We start from the raw sequence: 16,671 nt of genomic DNA on the forward strand, positions 1-16,671 counted from the left end.
ACTAGCCGATGTATCGATGGTTGAAAAAACAATCGAGACAACCCGCTGCAGAGCCACCATCGATACTATCGATATTATAATCGATAATACAGCTCTCATGAAAAGCCAACTCAGCTGAAAGTGAACCCATTTTTATACACAAAAAATTAGTAGCTGCAGCGAAATAAGTTACTTTCACCTGTCCACTGAGCCCCAAGACAATGCAAAATGAGGCTGGTCAACGAGAAAGCGAAAATGCAGCCCCAGCTGAGTGACTTGGCCCTGTTTGCGGCCCTGGCGATCTGCTGTCTTCCAACTTTGACGTGGGCCGCTCTCTCCGACAAGCGACTGTGCGCCGACCCGAAATGTGAACGTAAGTTGTAATCTTGGGCCAGACAACAAGACAACCTTGGACCCCTGATAGTTCCATGTCTCTTGAAATTGCATAATTAATGTGACATTTTGATGGGTGTTTCGGCTTGCAGAAATCATCTCGACGGGCATTGCCAAAATCAGCTATGCCACCGGCGGCGATGGGCTGATATCCTTCAAGATCAACTCCCCCATCCGCGTCTTGTCCAAGAGTGCCGGCTCCAACATGCAGCTGTGGGGCGTCGACATCAACGGCCGGCGCGGCTATGCCAACAAGGACTTCATCATGGAGAAGAAGGTCCTGATACGGGATAAGGACCTGAAGTTTGAGGTGCCAGTGCTGGGACCTGGCAGCCCACCAGTCGAGTCCGTAGAGACGCCGCTGCAGCCCGTTCTCAATGCCTCTGAGTCATCCGATGACTTGGCAACGACCACAACGTCATCACTCGACGTTACCGTGGATTCAATAGTGGTGGAGCAGGACAAACTGAAGGATCAGCAGGTTCCTGATCCTACGGCTTCTTCCAAAGCCCCGGTGCAGCTGGTGGAAGGCACTGTGCTGCCCCTGGAGGTGCTCCCAGCTGTCACCGAAACCACCATTGTTCCAGAGAAGACAGAGGAGCCCCTTGAGGTAACGAAGTCTGAATCCGCCTCGGCAGCTGTTGACACGAAAGAGCCGCAGGCGTCAACTTCTGAGTCCAGTAAACCGCAGGAAGTATCTACGGAAGAGCTGCCTGCCGTCGAAGCTCAGAAGCCAAGTCCACTGCTGCAGGCCATCAACGCTGAACTTGAAGACACTGAGGATTTCGACTACGGGGATGACGAGGCAGGCGAAGACGACAACGACGACGATGACGACTTCAAACAAAATACTGAAGATAACAAATCGATCTCAGAAAAAGCGAACGATAAGAAGTCAATTAACGATTCGATTGAAGTGAACCCGCTTTCGGTTGAGCAAAAGAACGCAACTGATCAATTGGAGGGCGCAAAGAAAGAGGCTGAGGCCAAGCAGGTTGAAGTGGAGGTGCCGGCGAAGGAAGAAGTTAAACCCTTGGTTCCAACTAACTCTGAAACCCCTTTGCCCACTGAATCACTAAATGAGGCGACAACGGAAAAACAGACGGAGGTAAAGGAAGCTCCCAAAGCGGAACAGGATGCAGTCGTGGAATCAAAGCCTTTAGACCCTGTGTCAGTGGGGTATATTACTGAAAAGGTGACTGAGACACCGCTTCCCAATGTTAAAGATGATGTTAAAGAGGAAACAGCTACGCTTTCAGCTGAAATCCAAGCTGAGCCTGCCAAAGATAACACTGCTGAGCCTGCCAAAGATAACACTGCTGAGCCCGTTGTAGCTCAATCTAAGGAGGGAGCGCAATCTGACTCAGTGACCAGCTCAACTGTTTCTGCCATCGAAGAGGCGTTCCCAAACGCGGAACCTGTTGGCCTGCCGCCTCTTTTGGAGAAAAAGAACTTTGAGAATCCCAATGATTACTACAAGCAATTGCAGGAACAGCAGCAGAAGCAAAAATTAATTGCAGAAGCGGAGCTCCAGAAGAAGTTGCAAGAAGATGAGGAGCAGCAAAAGAAGTTACAGGAGGAAGCGGATCAGCAAAAGAGGTTACTAGAGGAAGCAGAGCAGCAGAAAAGGTTACAAGAGGAAGCAGAGCAGCAGAAAAGGTTACAAGAGGAAGCAGAGCAGCTGAAAAGGTTACAGGAAGAAGCAGAGCAGCAGAAAAGGTTACAAGAGGAAGAAGAGGAGCAGAGAAGATTGCAAGAGTTAGCAGAACAGCAGCAGCGATCAAGTGAGGAGGCAGAGCAGCAACTGCGGGTCCAGGAAGACGACCTGCAGCAGCTTAATGATTCAGTGGATACACAGTCCAACGAAGTGTTCGATAACCCGAATGACTACTACAAGGACCAGCAGACAGAGCAGCATCACCATCACCAGCACCATCATAACCCCACAGAAAGTGCCTATAATAACCCATCAAGTGCAGAGCAAACTACTCCAACACCTGACACGGAGTCCCCTTACGGTGCAGTCCACGAGGAGTCTACCCAAGCATCTCCGACAGACTTCGAGCGTGCGGGAGTTGGTTCCGTGGAGCCAGTAGCTCTGCCCGCGACATCTAGTCCTGCTTCAGAGGTACCCGTCAAAGAGGATGGCGTAGGCGGTGGTCTCTTTGCCACTATTGTGGACACCGTGAACAATTTCATCGGAAAGGAGCCACAGGCTGGTCCATCAGATAACAGTGATGAGCTGCAACGAATTCTTTATCCAGGCATAGCTGAGGTGGCATCATCTCAAAAGAAACCAGAAGGTGAGCTAGTCATAATGTCCACATTATTCCCAGTGAGTAAATAATACTGTTTCGGTAATTCAATTTGAGAAACAGCTGAACACATTCTTATGTAAGAGAAGGCCAGTTTCGTAGGCTGGAGCTAAATGCTTTTTGTAAACTTATATGATCTTTGATAACTACTCATCTAATTTGTAAGAACTATGCTGCTTAATACTAATTTGTTTCTTCAAACTTTTCAGACCCTGCTCCTGTCGATGTGGATGGTTACTGTGCTCGGTATCAAACCAGCGATGAGCACTGTCATCGCTCCATATCTCTTGAAAACTTTGCGGAAGTAATGGCGGCGAAGCTGGTGGATAACAGCCGACTCTCGATGTGTTTGGTTATTGCGGCTGCTTCCTCCCTGTTCTTTATTTTTGTCTACTACTGCTTCTGCAACAGTAGTCAGGAGGGAGAACTTCTTGCAAAGCTAAACCATTTGGAGCGCAGTCTACTGGTCTCCCAAAAGGAGAACCTGATTATTAAGCACGAGCTGACGACCACGCGAACCAAGTTGGCCAGCATTGAGGACAACTCCTTTGGCTCCAACGACATGGTGGCTGACCTCAAGAAGCAGCTGGAATCGGAACTTTACGAGAAGGCAAAGCTGCAGGAGCAAGTTAGCTCGCTGGAAAGGGTATGTCCTTGCAATTAATCGCTTAAAGCGTTGTTAAAGGAGTATTTTTCGTTACAAGGATCTGGATAATGCGGCTGAGGCTGGCCTGGAGCTGAATAAGATGCTGTCGGAGGTGCTGAGCAGCCAGAATGGCGATGAGGCCTTCATGAACACCGTTGATGAACTGCAGCGTCAGCTTAATGACCAAGAAAGTGAGTATATCCCTTACTCTATCTTGAATATGTTCAAATTGTAGTCACAAAGGGAATTTTATCTGAAACTAATATTTATTCTATTATTGCTATTTACTATCTTCAGAAATCATTATCGAGATCAACTCGAGTCTAGCGGAGAAGAGTCGCGAGAACAGCGAACTTCAATATTCCTTCACGGAGGCCACAGCGCGCCTCACCAGCGAACTGAAGGCCCTGCAAGAGGACAACTACGAGTTGGATATGGAAAAGTCAAAGCTGCAATCACGTCTTGAAGAAATCCAGGCCGAGACGGAGTTAGAGTTGGCCAAGGCCCTGGAGGCACGCAACTACGAAATGCAGAAGCTGCAGAACCAAATTCTCGATTTGACCGCCAAGTGGGAGCGGGAACACGGCGATCTCCAGACCAGTCTGGCAAAGATCGAAGCTCTCGAAGACTGCCTAAAGGCAGTGAAGAAGGATGCCAACCTCAATATCCAGGAGCTGATCACATCAGCCAAGACGCGAGGGGAACTAAACGCAGCCCATAAAAAGTTCGTTGAGCTGCAGGCGAAGGTGGAGCAGGAAGTGGCCCACAAGCAGCGGCTGGAGAGCCAGCTGCAGCAGTCAAGTTCAGATGTAGAGCAGCTTAAGCAGGACTTCAACCAATCAGAGCGCGACAAGCTGGAAGCCCAGACGCGACTCGAAGTCCTATCGGGGTACTTCCGCGAGAAGGAGAACGAACTTAAGAAGTAGGTTATCGAAATATACCTTTTATGAGGAATTTAATTCATTTTACATAACCATTTCAGAGAACTGAGTCTGCAGGAAACCAAATGGCTGCAGCATCAGGGGGAGAATGCCAGCACTGTGGAGACCCAGACGCTGATGAAGAATGAAATTCAAACTCTCAAGTAAGGGAACCTAACAGCCAAGTTGTAAGAAAATATTAAAAGTAAAAGTATTTGCAGATCTCAGAATGACGAGCTCCGTGCCGAGATCGAGGCCCAGATAGCCTCGCATAAGGCCCAGATGGGCACACTGGAGAACCGCGCTCATGAGTCCTGGTTGGCGGCGCGCCAGTCGGAGCGCCGATGCGAAGAGGCGCTGGCCGAGGCCGCCGGCCTGAGGCGCAAGCTGACCACCATGGCCAGCGGAGGAGGCGTTGCCGGAGATCCAGGCGTCATGGAGGCCATCGTTGCCAACGGAGCGCCTGTGCTCGGGGCGGAATTAAAGACGGCTCCGTCGCCGCTCCCCTTGCCGGGTTCACCACTGCTGAACATGCCAAATCCACTGCCATTCCTGGCGGCACCCTTCTCTCCGTTCATGGGTCTGCCGCCGCCATTCCTGCCGCCCACTGGAGCGGGCGGGGCACGTCCTCCGCCCCTGGGACGCATGCGTTCCCCGCCGCCATCGAGTCGAGGCGATCGGGACAGGGACCGGTACTCGGACTACAGCGATTACGATGACTACGACGATGATGATGAGGACGAAAGGGGCGTGGACCATCGCCGCAGGCACAGCGGTAGCTGGGGTCGCCGCCATCGCGACTCCTACAACCACTCGCCGCGCACATATCGCTCACTGTCCCCGTCGGACAGTCGCTACAATTACAACGATACGGAGACGGACTTTAGTCCACCGCCGAGTCCGCCGCCAATTTCGTCGGGACGAAGCGCGAACTCGCGTCCCTACAGCGAGGTATGAGGGAAGAGGTTTTCCCGTGTAACCAAGTCCTACCAAGTATATTAGACTCAAAACTAGTTCAAATATATTTATTAATCATGATTATCGAAAGGTCGGGTCGGGACGGGTCGGATCGGCCTATCAAATCGATTCCACTAACAGGGATCTCAGGAGCATCCATCAACATCAACGACTTAGAAAACTCCTGACTGAATGGTGATTGATATCCAAGAAAATTCAAAGAAATTAAACATAATTACAAAAACCCAATGACATCTGTTTTTATCTATAATAGGATTGAGTAAAGGTTGCAGATTAAAAAACAAGGTTTATTTTTTAATCAACAAATATTTACTGCAGAATTAAAAAATATTTAGAATTTACTTTTAAAGTAAAAGGAATTCAAATATTTATTAGTCTCTTATTAGGCGAATATTATTTAACTGATTTAAGTATGTAATGTACATATTTTTAACAACCATTTTAATAATTTTGCTTTCCACCGGAATACAAGTCGTAAAGACGGGAGGTTTTTCAAATAAATAACAAGATGTTACTTTCAAAAATTAAAACCTAATTGCGGGTCACGTTTCTTGCTGTACAAATTCAAGCTCTATACATTCGCCAGGTAATTGTGAGTCAATGCTATTCGTCGGATTATAGGAAACTATAAGCTTGGGATGTCCAAAGTGCTGGGCAATCTGGGGAATAAGATGAGTTTTAAAATACATTTTAGTTGTAGTGAGTAATGTACATACCAGAGCTTCCTTAGATGTTTTATAAAAATGCATGATTAAAGGCTCTTTCCGCTTATTCAAGGCACGGCTCATGGTTGACTTGCTAAAGGCGAAGAACTCGTCGTACAGGACCTGGTTGGACATGCTTAAGATCCTGAGTCGGGGACAGGCAAGCACCACGTCCCATATTCCGTCGGCATTTAGCCAAATCCGTGAGTTCTCTAGATGCAGTTGCTCCAGGAGAGGAAAGCAGTTGATTATCGGGCGGAAGTCAACGGCGGCACAGCCTTCATCGTCGACGAGGGTCAGGCAACGGAGGTTTCGAAACTTGGCCAACACCTCAGCTCTCATCATCCAGATATTATCGCTGAAAGCAGCGGTTACCACATCCTGACCCCTGAGACGTCCAATGTCCGATATCAGTTCGTCCATCTGCTCGAAATTGTGCAGTAGGAGCTTCCTTAACTTGGGCAGACGCAATAGTTTGCTGGTGTTGTCAGGGCTGAGGTGGACGATGTCCAGCTCCAGCTCCTCCAGTTCCTGCAACGAAGCGATGGCTTGCACATAGGCATCTTCCTCGGCTTTGTGCCATTGGATGCTCAGGGTCTGAAGCCGAAGGTTTTGGCAGATTTCCTCGAAGTTCTGGGTGTTCAAGTACCAGCATAGCTGAAGATCGAGTCGACGGAGATGCCTCCACTGACTAATATGCTGACCACTGCAGTTTCCGCTCAGCCCAATGGCCTCTAGCAGTGGAAAACACTTCACCAGAATCGCAATGTCGGAGTCACCCTCCATCTCACTGCTCTCATCCCCCATGTAGGTCAGTTCCCGCATGGTGGGAAAGGTGTGGTTCTTCCACTGCTCAAGTTGTTCCATGTTCAAGTACCGGAGCGTGAGTTCCTCCACAGAGAAGCGTATGGACTGCAGGAAATCTTCGAGGACGTCGGGACTTCCCGCAAAGGTTTCCTGGTCCACGGAGTGATCTGTGTGGTGCTGCCATGTGTACGATAGCACCGATCTCAGGCGGGATGAGGGCTCCGAACTCTTCCATAGCTGCAATTGCTCGTCCAGATTCAGGTACTCTACAATTTTACTAATCAACTGATATGGAAAGGTCTATTCCAGATTATAGTGCCACTTACAGCAGGCAGTCATCATTGAGATTGTCAATGCACGCCATTCCTACAGGATTAGGCTAACCGGCAGTGGAGAGGACCCTGTACTCCGATGAGTGGTATCTAAAGGTAAAATTGTTGCTTTTTATGACGAAAACATACTATCAAAAACTTTTGACCGTAAAAGCTTTCAGCTGTTGTCGATTACTACTATCGAATTCCAGTTGGGGTATTCACTGGATTCCAAAGTAGCTCTACGTTGTAGGTACAGGTCATACTATAAATCGATAAGATATTAAATTTTCGTATTATTTGTATTTGCGCTTTATAGGAACTTTATGGATCCTTAAGAGGATGGGAACTGGAGTTCCAACTAATTGGAATATAGTTAAATTAATATATTAACATAGTGAAATTTATTAACAAAACTAAAAACATTTATATTATAAGTATCTATTTTTTAGAATATCCATAGAGTTCTCCTGAAAATGTCACATATCACATCTTCTGGCGCTTTGTGGTTATTGCTTCACCAGTTTCACACATATCTCTTGAAGGTGTTTTATAAATAGGAAATTCTACGACTCAATGTATTTAGTGTTGCGACTGCCTGTATTGTTTTTCCAGATAAGATTACGGTATCTACGCATTTGGCATTGATAAAATCGTGACGTTGAATTTCAGTCGATTTCCAGTTTTCGAAAGGACCCCACAGCGCCAAAGGAGGATCGATTATCTTTTCGCACATTGTCCCCGAACTCGCGTAACTTGTTATTAACGCCAAATCTTTGGGACTCCTGAAAGTATGATTCATAACTAGATAGTTTCGCTTCCATGGTATGGCTTATATCCTGCATGCTGCCCCTTGTTCCTCCGTATTCCTTGGGTAAATATTCGCGACGCACTATATCGAATATAGCTTCCGGATCGGAGCTCACCGAGATCTAAAATAAAAATTATTTTAAAGCTCATATGAGAGACAATCGTAAGTAGTTTTTAGACTCACCCGGCTCTTGATTTTGGCTGGGAAAAAGGATCGCAACGAATTGAACGCAGTTTCGAAAGCCGCAGGGACATTGATAAAGTGAATGCCCTTTTGGCGCGTCGGCATCGCCTCATCCGCATAGGTGGAAAACTTGCTCAGCAGTTGTGGTTGCAGGGAAAAGAGGTGGGTACCCGTAATCCCCGACATGTCCATAATCTCCACATAACCGCTGACTGTGGCATTATCGTCCTCGAACATCATGATCTCACCGAACATGGAACCGACTCGTATTATATCCTGAAACTTGTACTTGCTAGTGTCGTAGGAACCAGCTCGAATAATGGTCACACAAGGTCCCGAATCGTCCGCATCCATGGGAATTTGAAGTAGAACTCTGTAAGAAATATAGCTAGTAATGGTTGTATTTAAGACTCTGTCTGAAGAACACTTACCCCATCCTTATGATATCTAAGACCTGGGGATCTGTGGCCAGTCGACGATCATTGAAGACCTCGGGAATGGTTCCCTGCAGGGTATAAAACCGATCAAACTTTTCTTTGGCCCGTTCCAGGCTAAACTTGGTTCCGCGCAGAAAGGCGAGCAGGAACTGGTCGTCGGTGCAGGCCCGCAGATGTGGTTGCTTCAAGACCCATTCTCGTAGAGCCTCGATATCCTGAGACACCCGCTGGGGCACCTCGTTTAGTTCCCTGATGCATATGTCTTGAAGGGCGGGCTTAAGAGGTCGCACCACACTCATTTTCAAAATAATCTGAAATGGTAAAAATCGTTATTTTATCGCGTCACAGCCCCTCACTTATGTAAATACATTTGAATAATTACTTCCCAGCTGCTGTTTTGACTGTACCAAGTTAATCTTCCGATGGAAAATCGGATTGCGTGCATATGTTTACCGTTTGAAAATTCCTCGTCGACTGCCAAAATGATATACGAGTAACATGTGGAATCAACGTACTTTTGCCTGATCATAAGCCGATTTAACAATGCACGAAGACATTTGTGGACAGGGTGGTTGTGGAGGTGGTTGGATTCGGGGCCTTGGGGGGCTGCGAGGTAGTATGGTGGGTGGTACCAGTACCAGGCTGGCGCTTGTAGTATTCCAGTCGGTTTACTTCGTTATGGGTCGCATTGCGATTGATTGTCTTAATTGGCTTTGGATTTATTTTTCGAGTGCATGCGGCTGCGGTTTTTGCTGGCCCAGATATGAGCTGTTAAATTAATCCCGTTGATAAAGAAGGTTAATCGAGTGCAATTACTTAACGAAAAGCAGATTGATAACGTTCTTCGCTCCCTATGAGCGAGCTCGCAATCTTGAAAGTCAATACGGAAATTAAATGCAGAACGTTAATTAATTGACTGTATTCTTGAAGTACAGCTTGCAGAAAAAACCTTCTAGAAATCATGTATGTATTTTATATGGCCAAGAAACGTGGATATCCTGAGAGCGTCTTAAACTCGAGTGACAATGGTAAACGTGCAGCCGATACTTAAAATGCCACCAGAAAGAACAAAGCTCGATTTGTTCCCGCCAATCTGATACCTCCACATTTAAAACCAGGTGCGGACTGATTACATTATAACAATTAAGATCTTTGGAGCAAACCATATTCATGTAAGTATAAAGTACGTTATTTCATAATACAGAAACACATTTTATAGCAAATACCATGATTCACTTTAAACTATATTTCGATTATTTGATTTATAAATATAGGTTTCCGTAGTAGCAGAAACAGTCATTGTTAATTTCCGCTTCTTGAAAAACAAAACAAAATTAGATTAATTTTGAAAATAACGATTTGCCGCCCACGGGAATACCGTCATTTTGCCAAGTTGAATTTTTTAGTGTATTTGTACGGTCACCACCAACGGGCACACTGTGACCAGTCAGATTTTCAAGGGAAAACATCTGACAGCAAATCTAATATTTTCCCGATGACGAGCGTCGAGGATAACCCGTTCGCCGCTCTGCTCCAGGAGGGCACCAATGCAGATGGCGTGTCCCACAAGCTGGTCGAGGAGGTGCTCCTGTTCACGCTGAACAAGGCCTCCTCCGCCCCAGGCCTGTGCCTGGCGGACGTGGTGGTGGACACCAGCGAGGAAACGCTGGGGGAAGACCTGGTGGCCCACGCCCTCTTCGAGCGCCTTATGCTGGGCGAGACCGGCCAGTATGCAGTGGGCAACGCTAGTCCGGAGGCCTTGGAGCCGCGGGCAATGTGCTACCTGCGCGGAGCCTTTTCCCGATGTGAGCGGATTCAGGCCGAGCGGAAAACCGACTGCTCCAAGGTCCTGGCCCTGATCCTGAACAATGCCAGCACCTGCATGCGCCAGCCGGATCTCTTTGCTCCACAATCCTTTGCTGCCCAGTGGCTGGAGATGTTCGAGGAGGCCGACGAGCACGACACCAGCACCCAGGAGTTCCTGGTCCGCGTCGCCTGCAAGGTGGTGGAGGAGGACGAACCGATCGAGGCCCTGGGCGCCCTCAAGGCCATCTTTTACCCGATGCTCACCGATCTGCAAAAGCTCATTGCGAAGGAGAACCTGATTACGGTCAAGAAGAACGTCTTCTGGATCCTGGGATTCTTTGTGCGCGATAAGCGAGCAGCCGTCCTGGGAGAGCTACTCATTGACTTTACCACTCCGAATCCCAAAGCTAAAGGTGAGACTTCTGGTATTTAAATAATTTAGATCCGGTCTCTACTACATTTTAAACTTGATATTTTGCAGGTGGCGAGTACATGGACACTTTGCTGGGAAGTCTTCTGTGCATCTCAATCTTGCCCAAGACCCAAACGGCCAAGTACGAGTTTTTCCAAGAGCTATCACTAAACCAAACGGACGCTGCCCTGTGGGGCGTTTTATCCCATCACCAGCAGTCCACTTTCCTGCTCGTCAAACAGTTGCTCGTTCTGTCACCCGAGACCAAGAAAAAGACACTCCAATGGCTGGCCAATTGCCTGGATGCAAATGTGTCGCGCGGTCACTTGTGGAGCAGTATCAATCTGAACCTGGAGCAAACGGTTCACAGCACGGCCAGCGATGCTTTCATGACCAGCCTCTGTGCAGTTCTCACTCGTCTCTGTGCTCCTCTGTGTTTGCCCTCGTTAAAGGTAAATATATTTTTACACTTTAGCTACCTTTTTTAGTTTTTTGGTATATTGTAAATTACTCGATTTTAAAACCAGTGCAATCTAAAACCTATCTTCCATTGTCGCAGGTTCTTCTGGTGGACCCTACTTATTGTGCAGTGCCGGACAAGGATCGCCAGGCGAAGGGCGTGAGCCTGCTAAAGGCCCATGACGAGACCTGTCTGCTTCCAAGTGAGGAGGGCGAAGAGCGTCTAACGGCTGAAAAGTACAATTTCGTGACGGAGATCTTCTACATGACCCACAAATGCTTCGAACTTGCCCATCGTCCCTGCATTGAACGCCTCACTCGCGTTATGCGCGAACTACAAAACACCCAGACGGCCTACGGGGAGGTTCTGAACAGCGATCCCAACAACGAACTGACCAAAAACCTGTTCCGCATGATGCTGGAACAGATGCAGCAGGTGCTGTGCATAAAGAACACGCTGTCCGAGCCCACAAATGACACCGCCTTGCTGAAGTTCTTCGAGGCTTCGGCGATCTGGCTGACGGAGGTGGCAATGCTGCCGCGTGAGATTTACGAACAGTGTCTGGACAAGCGGGACTTTTCCCCACAACTACATCGCAACCTGGAGTTGCTCTCGGACACGCCGCCCTTTGTGGCTCCTTATATGCAATCCGTGCCAGAGGGCATTATAGACAACATTTCGGCGTATTTGAATTTCTGCCGGCGACTCAACGGCGATCAATACATCCATATTTATTTTTCCGCCCATGATGCGTTCTTCAAGATGATACTGCTATTCATGGGCAGCTCGGGGCTAGTAAAAAATCCTCATCTTCGTGCCAAACTAGCCGAAGCCCTGGAATTTCTACTGCCCACACAGATTCTTGGAAGCAATCGACAAACTTTCGTCACTCATGTCTTTGACAACCATTCGGATCGGTTGAAGGTTGTTCGCAGTCTGCTGAACGTCTTCGTTAGCATCGAGATGACCGGACAGTCGGTGCAGTTCGAGCAGAAATTTAACTACCGCCGGCCCATGTATGCTATAATGGAGTTTCTGTGGACAAAGCCCGAGCACGTGCAGTGCTTCCGGGACTTGGCCATCGAAGCGGAGGAAAACATGGAGGCCATTGAGCCGCCAATCTTTCTGCGATTCATCAATTTGTTAATTAATGATGCCATCTTCCTACTTGACGAGTCTTTGTCCAACCTGGAGCAGATCAAGCAGCTGCAGCAGGCTCAGGACAATGGTGAGTGGAATGCGCTGTCGCATAATGAGCGCCAACAGCAGGTGTCTAACCTTCAACACTTGGGAATGCTGGCGCGCTTTGACAACATCCTCGGAAGGGACACTATTAACATCCTGAAGCTTCTGACCACGGAGATCAGGAGCATTTTCTGCCACAACAGTATGGTGGATCGCATTGCAGCCATGCTGAACTACTTCCTGTTGCATTTAGTTGGCCCGAGGAAGGAACGCTTCAAGGTCAAGGACAAAAAGGAGTTTGAATTCGATCCGGCTCAGACGGTGCTGGAGATCTCTCACATCTACATCAATTTGAGCACTGATGACAGCTTCTGTTTGGCGGTGTCGCAGGATGGGCGCTCCTACAGTGAACAGCTTTTCGGCTACGCCGAGAACATTCTAGTCCGGATCGGAGGAGGCCAACTGATCGGCGACTTGTCCGAATTTGCCGTAAAGGTGGCGCGAATGGGAGCTCAGTATAAGGAGGAGCAGGAGCTGCTGGCCGATGCGCCCGAAGAGTATCTGGATCCGATTATTTCCACGCTTATGACGGATCCTGTCGTGCTGCCCAGCTCCAAGGTTACTGTGGATCGTTCCACCATTGCCCGTCATCTCCTAAGCGATCAGACCGATCCCTTCAATCGCGAACCACTCACCATGGACAAGGTCAAGTCCAACGAGGCTCTGAAACTGGAGATCGAGCAGTGGATTCAGGGCAAGCGAGATGCGGCCCGCTCTAAGAGTTGAGGGAGCATCGCAGCCGCATCTGCGGGCACAGCTGCCCAACCAAAGAGTTAACTCCACGGGATAACGGATCAGGCAATAGTCAATGTTTTTTGTTCATAAGAATTCCAGTCATACATAATGTTGTGTGTATGTTCAATCCTTGTACAGTTAGTGGTTTTTGAAGTTTATTCTTAATCTATTTTCCTTAACGGTCGAATAAATGTTTCTATATTCTCAAACTGTACTTTTCAGTATGTTTTCATTTCAAAATTTTCTTGGTTGTATTAGCATAAATAGTTCAAAATAGATTTCCCTCTTCACCACAGAATTAAAATGAATTAAAAAACTATGTAAAACAAAAATACCATGTATGTATGTTGTTGTATCAATTAAACATACAACTTAGTATTCGTTTATATGGTCATTATAGGACATAAGGCGATGACTACTGCAAAAGTTGTCTTCTAGATAGCTTAAAAGTTGAGGGACTAGTTTATCAACTCTTCTGAAAATATTACTGCTTTGCTAAATGCTGTTGCTTTATTGATCCCATTCACTAATTCCTATCACTAAATGCATTCTCCCGCTCCATTGATGTTTTCCGGAGGAGATGTTTCACAGCCCTCCATGTCTCGACCTATTGATTCGAGAAAGCGTTGAAAGTATCGACGACCTGTTAGATACCATAGTGCCTCGGAATAACTTTTTGGCAGGACCTCTGGAACCTTTTGTCTGCACGAATAGGTGAGGTGCACCGTATTGCTTTGGAACTGTGTAAAGCTATTGCCATCTATCGCGTCCACCACAGTCATCAGCTGAACGTAGTTATCCTGGGTGTATACCACGTAAGCTTTCAGCTTCATGTAGCTGTGCACGGGAATCGGATGGGTGAAGGTAACATCCGATATGAACTGGATCACGGGATAGTTGTTGGAGAAGAGGGAGGCCGTCATGAACGCTATCTCGATGGCGTTGCGAATGATGAAGCCTCCGAATATGGTATTGGCTTCGTTGCGGTGCTCCGGAAACGGATGCAGCAAGGTTCTGCGGTAAGAATTGGACATCCAACGGCAATCCGGAGGCAGAGCAGTCATATCCGTGGGTGTGGGACCCTCGATGCCCTTGGTCCGGGTGAACACCTCGTACATGATCTGCTCCTCCTCCTTCGAAGGTTTTCGTTTGATCTCCAAGTGGGGCAATTTACCCATACGCCGCTTCTGGCGCTCCAGAGCCTCCTGGTAAAAGCTTTTCTCCAGCTCATTGGCCGGAGTCAGGGGATTCACAGGAGCCGGACCAGAATTGGTAGCATCGCGAGCGGCTATCATAAAAATGGCCTTCGCCAGGAGCATCCCGTTTTGCCGCACATATGCCGTGATCTCCATGGAACTATTGCCTGACCAAGAAACGTGACCGGAGAGGGAGATATCCACATCCGCCTTGAACTTCTCGACCAAGAAGTGGCCATGGTCCACCAGCAGGGTGACGAAAGTGTACGGCAATGGAATACCTTTTGGCAGCTTCGGCAGAAAGACATGCCGATGGGAGATCCAAACTGCAAGGAGTATAATGGAGCTCTACATACATCCACATATTTCTCGGGATTATCTATCGGATTATCTACCTTACCGGCAAGGAGGTCGAGTTCCTCCATCATTCTGCCCATGCGCAGCAAGCCGCCTCCGTACACAAAGCGCTCCCGCATCAGAGCATCGGATTCCATGAGGATGCTGGCGGTCGTTTGTGAGTCTATCATGGAGCGCTCCGGCAAGTCGCTGGGATCTGGCTGGAACTTGAGCAGCCCTTCCCGACTCTTCGGGATGGCGTGATATCCCCCCTCCACCCCAATGTGCTCCCTGATTTTCTTGGCCACTGCGCTTAGGATTGGTATTGCGATTATTGGAGGACAATAGTGGAGCTAGCCTTCCGGTTACCGTCTGCCATGGTTCCCGAGCAGTGCCCGGACTCCAGTTGATCCCGACCGCATTCCACGAACCGGTGACGAAGAGCTCCCAGTTGTGGGCACAACCGTCGCACCTCGATAACCCTCCTCCCAAGAATCGATCGCAAATGCATTATGATTTTCCTGACTAGTGTGTTACGCAATAATTCCAGCCCTTTCTCACAATTTGTACAGAAAATATACATATATGTACGTATTTATGTCAAAAACCCAAGTAAATAGAAATAAAATAAAGTAATACTAATTGAATAGTTAAGAAATTTAAAAAATAAATGTTATCATAATTTAAACAGAATCAGGAACCGCATCTAAAATATGTGATACTAAATGTTTTTTTGTGAGTCCAAATAAACCTACACTTTCTAACAGTTGATAACTTGGTTCACTTGGTAAGCCTTAAGGATTTGGCCATCTTGAACCATTATATTAATGGTTTCTTCAAGGTCCGTTTCATCGAATACTTTTGCAATCAATATTAGGCTCTCGAAATCTTTGATGATCCTTAAGAGGGAAAATGAAATCGCTTGGAAAGCAGGGCTTTTACTCTAAACTTTAGAGTCTAAAATTTTCAGTCTTCATTTTTTTAAAAAATATTAAAAAATAAATTTGATTTAAAAAATGATGCTCAAATGAACTTATTACCTTTTAAGATTTTCAAATAACTATAGGAAACATTTCTGCTTGGGCACACGTACAGCGTAAAACAGCAGTTGTTACACCCATTGATTGGGTGCCCCGCCCAGTAGGAAATAATAGCATTCTGGAACACGTTCTGGAAAGAATTTATTTAGAATGCACCTGGAATTTTGCTCGCTTTAGAGAAACCACATTTTGGATTAAAATATTGCAATAACAAAATGTAATTTTTATTTCAATTTTAGTTACAGACTTGGAATTTTTAAATTTCTCGTACTATACAAAAATTAGGAAATGGTTCAACTTAACTCCACCCAAACGAAAGAAAACTCAAAGTAGGACAGAGAAAAGAAAACTCAAACTATTAGCCAAACGGATATTTACAAAATTTAAAGTATGGACCCGCTTTGATATATTTGGCACGCATAGAACATAAGTAAATTAACCTTATTGTTACAGTTTTAAAAACAAACACAAATTTGCTTTTATATTTGAAGCAGAATAATCTTTGTTTTGATACATTGTAAAATGTACAATGTAAAGTGTACACTGTACATACATATAATGCTTATATTGTTTATTTAATTAGTTTTCTTATACGTTTTTACATATGTATTATGTAATTTGTATTCTATCTTATGTATGTACATAAATGTGTCTTTGTGGTTACGTTTTTCACTTCCACTCTATTGTGTTAATATTGCACTACACATAATTAACTACACTTAACTTGCCTGTGAAAATATTTATGTAAAATTGGTTGCAGAAAGCAAGAACACTTGGCACGAACTTCACTTTTTAAAATAAAAATGCAACTGACGAGAAATGCAAGAGACGAGAAAAACCGCGCGCTTCTTTGCATGTTTCCTTTTGTCTTTTCATTTGTATTTCAAGAGTACATTAGCCAAAAAAAGGTCGTAAAAACGATCATTCTGTTTTTACATTTCTAACAAAATGAAGCTA

The 16,671-nt window shown here is 46.5% G+C and overlaps 5 protein-coding genes across 11 annotated transcripts; 2 read left to right on the forward strand and 3 right to left on the reverse strand.

Moving 5' to 3' along the window:
• Nucleotides 1-79: 79 nt before the first annotated feature.
• Nucleotides 80-5,459, forward strand: Tango1 (transport and golgi organization 1). Of its 2 annotated transcripts, XM_017087616.4 has the most exons (8): nucleotides 80-352; nucleotides 465-2,675; nucleotides 2,897-3,333; nucleotides 3,392-3,524; nucleotides 3,631-4,255; nucleotides 4,316-4,417; nucleotides 4,475-5,246; nucleotides 5,302-5,459. In XM_017087616.4, the coding sequence occupies exons 1-7, from the start codon at nucleotides 208-210 to the stop codon at nucleotides 5,208-5,210; spliced, it is 4,389 nt and encodes a 1,462-aa protein (XP_016943105.3). In that variant the 5' UTR covers nucleotides 80-207; the 3' UTR covers nucleotides 5,211-5,246; nucleotides 5,302-5,459. The 2 variants fall into 2 exon arrangements, with proteins under 2 accessions (XP_016943105.3, XP_016943097.3); XM_017087608.4 differs by having other exon boundaries at nucleotides 4,475-5,459.
• A 90-nt stretch (nucleotides 5,460-5,549) lies between these two features.
• Nucleotides 5,550-7,233, reverse strand: LOC108019717 (uncharacterized). The gene is made up of 3 exons (XM_017087631.4): nucleotides 7,069-7,233; nucleotides 5,948-7,019; nucleotides 5,550-5,890 (listed from the first exon to the last, which is right to left on the reverse strand). Exons 1-3 carry the CDS (start codon nucleotides 7,104-7,106, stop codon nucleotides 5,774-5,776), a joined length of 1,227 nt encoding a protein of 408 aa, XP_016943120.3. The 5' UTR covers nucleotides 7,107-7,233; the 3' UTR covers nucleotides 5,550-5,773.
• A 196-nt stretch (nucleotides 7,234-7,429) lies between these two features.
• LOC108020957 (retinol-binding protein pinta) lies at nucleotides 7,430-16,458 on the reverse strand. Of its 4 annotated transcripts, none has more exons than XM_017089403.4 (4): nucleotides 16,443-16,458; nucleotides 8,479-8,795; nucleotides 8,048-8,420; nucleotides 7,430-7,985 (listed from the first exon to the last, which is right to left on the reverse strand). In XM_017089403.4, the coding sequence occupies exons 2-4, from the start codon at nucleotides 8,781-8,783 to the stop codon at nucleotides 7,722-7,724; spliced, it is 942 nt and encodes a 313-aa protein (XP_016944892.3). In that variant the 5' UTR covers nucleotides 8,784-8,795; nucleotides 16,443-16,458; the 3' UTR covers nucleotides 7,430-7,721. The 4 variants fall into 4 exon arrangements, with proteins under 4 accessions (XP_016944892.3, XP_016944891.3, XP_016944889.3 ...); XM_017089402.4 differs by lacking the exon at nucleotides 16,443-16,458 and adding an exon at nucleotides 8,938-9,187; XM_017089400.4 differs by lacking the exon at nucleotides 16,443-16,458 and adding an exon at nucleotides 8,867-9,186.
• Ube4A (Ubiquitination factor E4A) lies at nucleotides 9,916-13,356 on the forward strand. The gene is made up of 3 exons (XM_017089397.4): nucleotides 9,916-10,703; nucleotides 10,772-11,154; nucleotides 11,262-13,356. The coding sequence occupies exons 1-3, from the start codon at nucleotides 9,980-9,982 to the stop codon at nucleotides 13,131-13,133; spliced, it is 2,979 nt and encodes a 992-aa protein (XP_016944886.2). The 5' UTR covers nucleotides 9,916-9,979; the 3' UTR covers nucleotides 13,134-13,356.
• LOC108020956 (acyl-coenzyme A thioesterase 9, mitochondrial) lies at nucleotides 13,273-15,244 on the reverse strand. Of its 3 annotated transcripts, none has more exons than XM_065868996.2 (3): nucleotides 15,044-15,244; nucleotides 14,739-14,986; nucleotides 13,273-14,664 (listed from the first exon to the last, which is right to left on the reverse strand). In XM_065868996.2, the coding sequence occupies exons 1-3, from the start codon at nucleotides 15,094-15,096 to the stop codon at nucleotides 13,682-13,684; spliced, it is 1,284 nt and encodes a 427-aa protein (XP_065725068.2). In that variant the 5' UTR covers nucleotides 15,097-15,244; the 3' UTR covers nucleotides 13,273-13,681. The 3 variants fall into 3 exon arrangements, with proteins under 3 accessions (XP_065725068.2, XP_016944887.4, XP_070853034.1); XM_017089398.4 differs by having other exon boundaries at nucleotides 14,739-14,981; nucleotides 15,044-15,230; XM_070996933.1 differs by having other exon boundaries at nucleotides 14,366-14,664; nucleotides 14,735-14,981.
• Nucleotides 16,459-16,671: the final 213 nt, after the last annotated feature.

The sequence above is a fragment of the Drosophila suzukii genome, chromosome 2L, assembly GCF_043229965.1.
Source record: "Drosophila suzukii chromosome 2L, CBGP_Dsuzu_IsoJpt1.0, whole genome shotgun sequence".
NCBI lineage: Eukaryota > Metazoa > Arthropoda > Insecta > Diptera > Drosophilidae > Drosophila > Drosophila suzukii.

What these genes read in the sequence shown, in the direction of transcription:
- Ube4A (XM_017089397.4), top strand. Translation starts at nt 9,980, where the DNA reads ATGACGAGCGTCGAGGATAACCCGTTCGCCGCTCTGCTCCAGGAGGGC. An exon ending in TCCGAATCCCAAAGCTAAAG is followed by an intron (nt 10,704 to 10,771) that starts GTGAGACTTCTG and finishes GATATTTTGCAG; the next exon opens with GTGGCGAGTACATGGACACT. An exon ending in TGTGTTTGCCCTCGTTAAAG is followed by an intron (nt 11,155 to 11,261) that starts GTAAATATATTT and finishes CCATTGTCGCAG; the next exon opens with GTTCTTCTGGTGGACCCTAC.
- LOC108020957 (XM_017089400.4), bottom strand. Translation starts at nt 9,013, where the DNA reads ATGATCAGGCAAAAGTACGTTGATTCCACATGTTACTCGTATATCATT. An exon ending in GTCAAAACAGCAGCTGGGAA is followed by an intron (nt 8,796 to 8,866) that starts GTAATTATTCAA and finishes TTACCATTTCAG; the next exon opens with ATTATTTTGAAAATGAGTGT. An exon ending in CAGCCAAAATCAAGAGCCGG is followed by an intron (nt 7,986 to 8,047) that starts GTGAGTCTAAAA and finishes TTTTTATTTTAG; the next exon opens with ATCTCGGTGAGCTCCGATCC.
- LOC108020956 (XM_017089398.4), bottom strand. Translation starts at nt 15,185, where the DNA reads ATGCATTTGCGATCGATTCTTGGGAGGAGGGTTATCGAGGTGCGACGG. An exon ending in CTCGGGAACCATGGCAGACG is followed by an intron (nt 14,982 to 15,043) that starts GTAACCGGAAGG and finishes TCCTAAGCGCAG; the next exon opens with TGGCCAAGAAAATCAGGGAG. An exon ending in GGAACTCGACCTCCTTGCCG is followed by an intron (nt 14,665 to 14,738) that starts GTAAGGTAGATA and finishes TACTCCTTGCAG; the next exon opens with TTTGGATCTCCCATCGGCAT.
- Tango1 (XM_017087608.4), top strand. Translation starts at nt 208, where the DNA reads ATGAGGCTGGTCAACGAGAAAGCGAAAATGCAGCCCCAGCTGAGTGAC. An exon ending in ATCTCAAAAGAAACCAGAAG is followed by an intron (nt 2,676 to 2,896) that starts GTGAGCTAGTCA and finishes CAAACTTTTCAG; the next exon opens with ACCCTGCTCCTGTCGATGTG. An exon ending in TCAGCTTAATGACCAAGAAA is followed by an intron (nt 3,525 to 3,630) that starts GTGAGTATATCC and finishes TACTATCTTCAG; the next exon opens with AAATCATTATCGAGATCAAC.
- LOC108019717 (XM_017087631.4), bottom strand. Translation starts at nt 7,106, where the DNA reads ATGGCGTGCATTGACAATCTCAATGATGACTGCCTGCT. An exon ending in CTCAATGATGACTGCCTGCT is followed by an intron (nt 7,020 to 7,068) that starts GTAAGTGGCACT and finishes TCAGTTGATTAG; the next exon opens with TAAAATTGTAGAGTACCTGA. An exon ending in AAACATCTAAGGAAGCTCTG is followed by an intron (nt 5,891 to 5,947) that starts GTATGTACATTA and finishes CTTATTCCCCAG; the next exon opens with ATTGCCCAGCACTTTGGACA.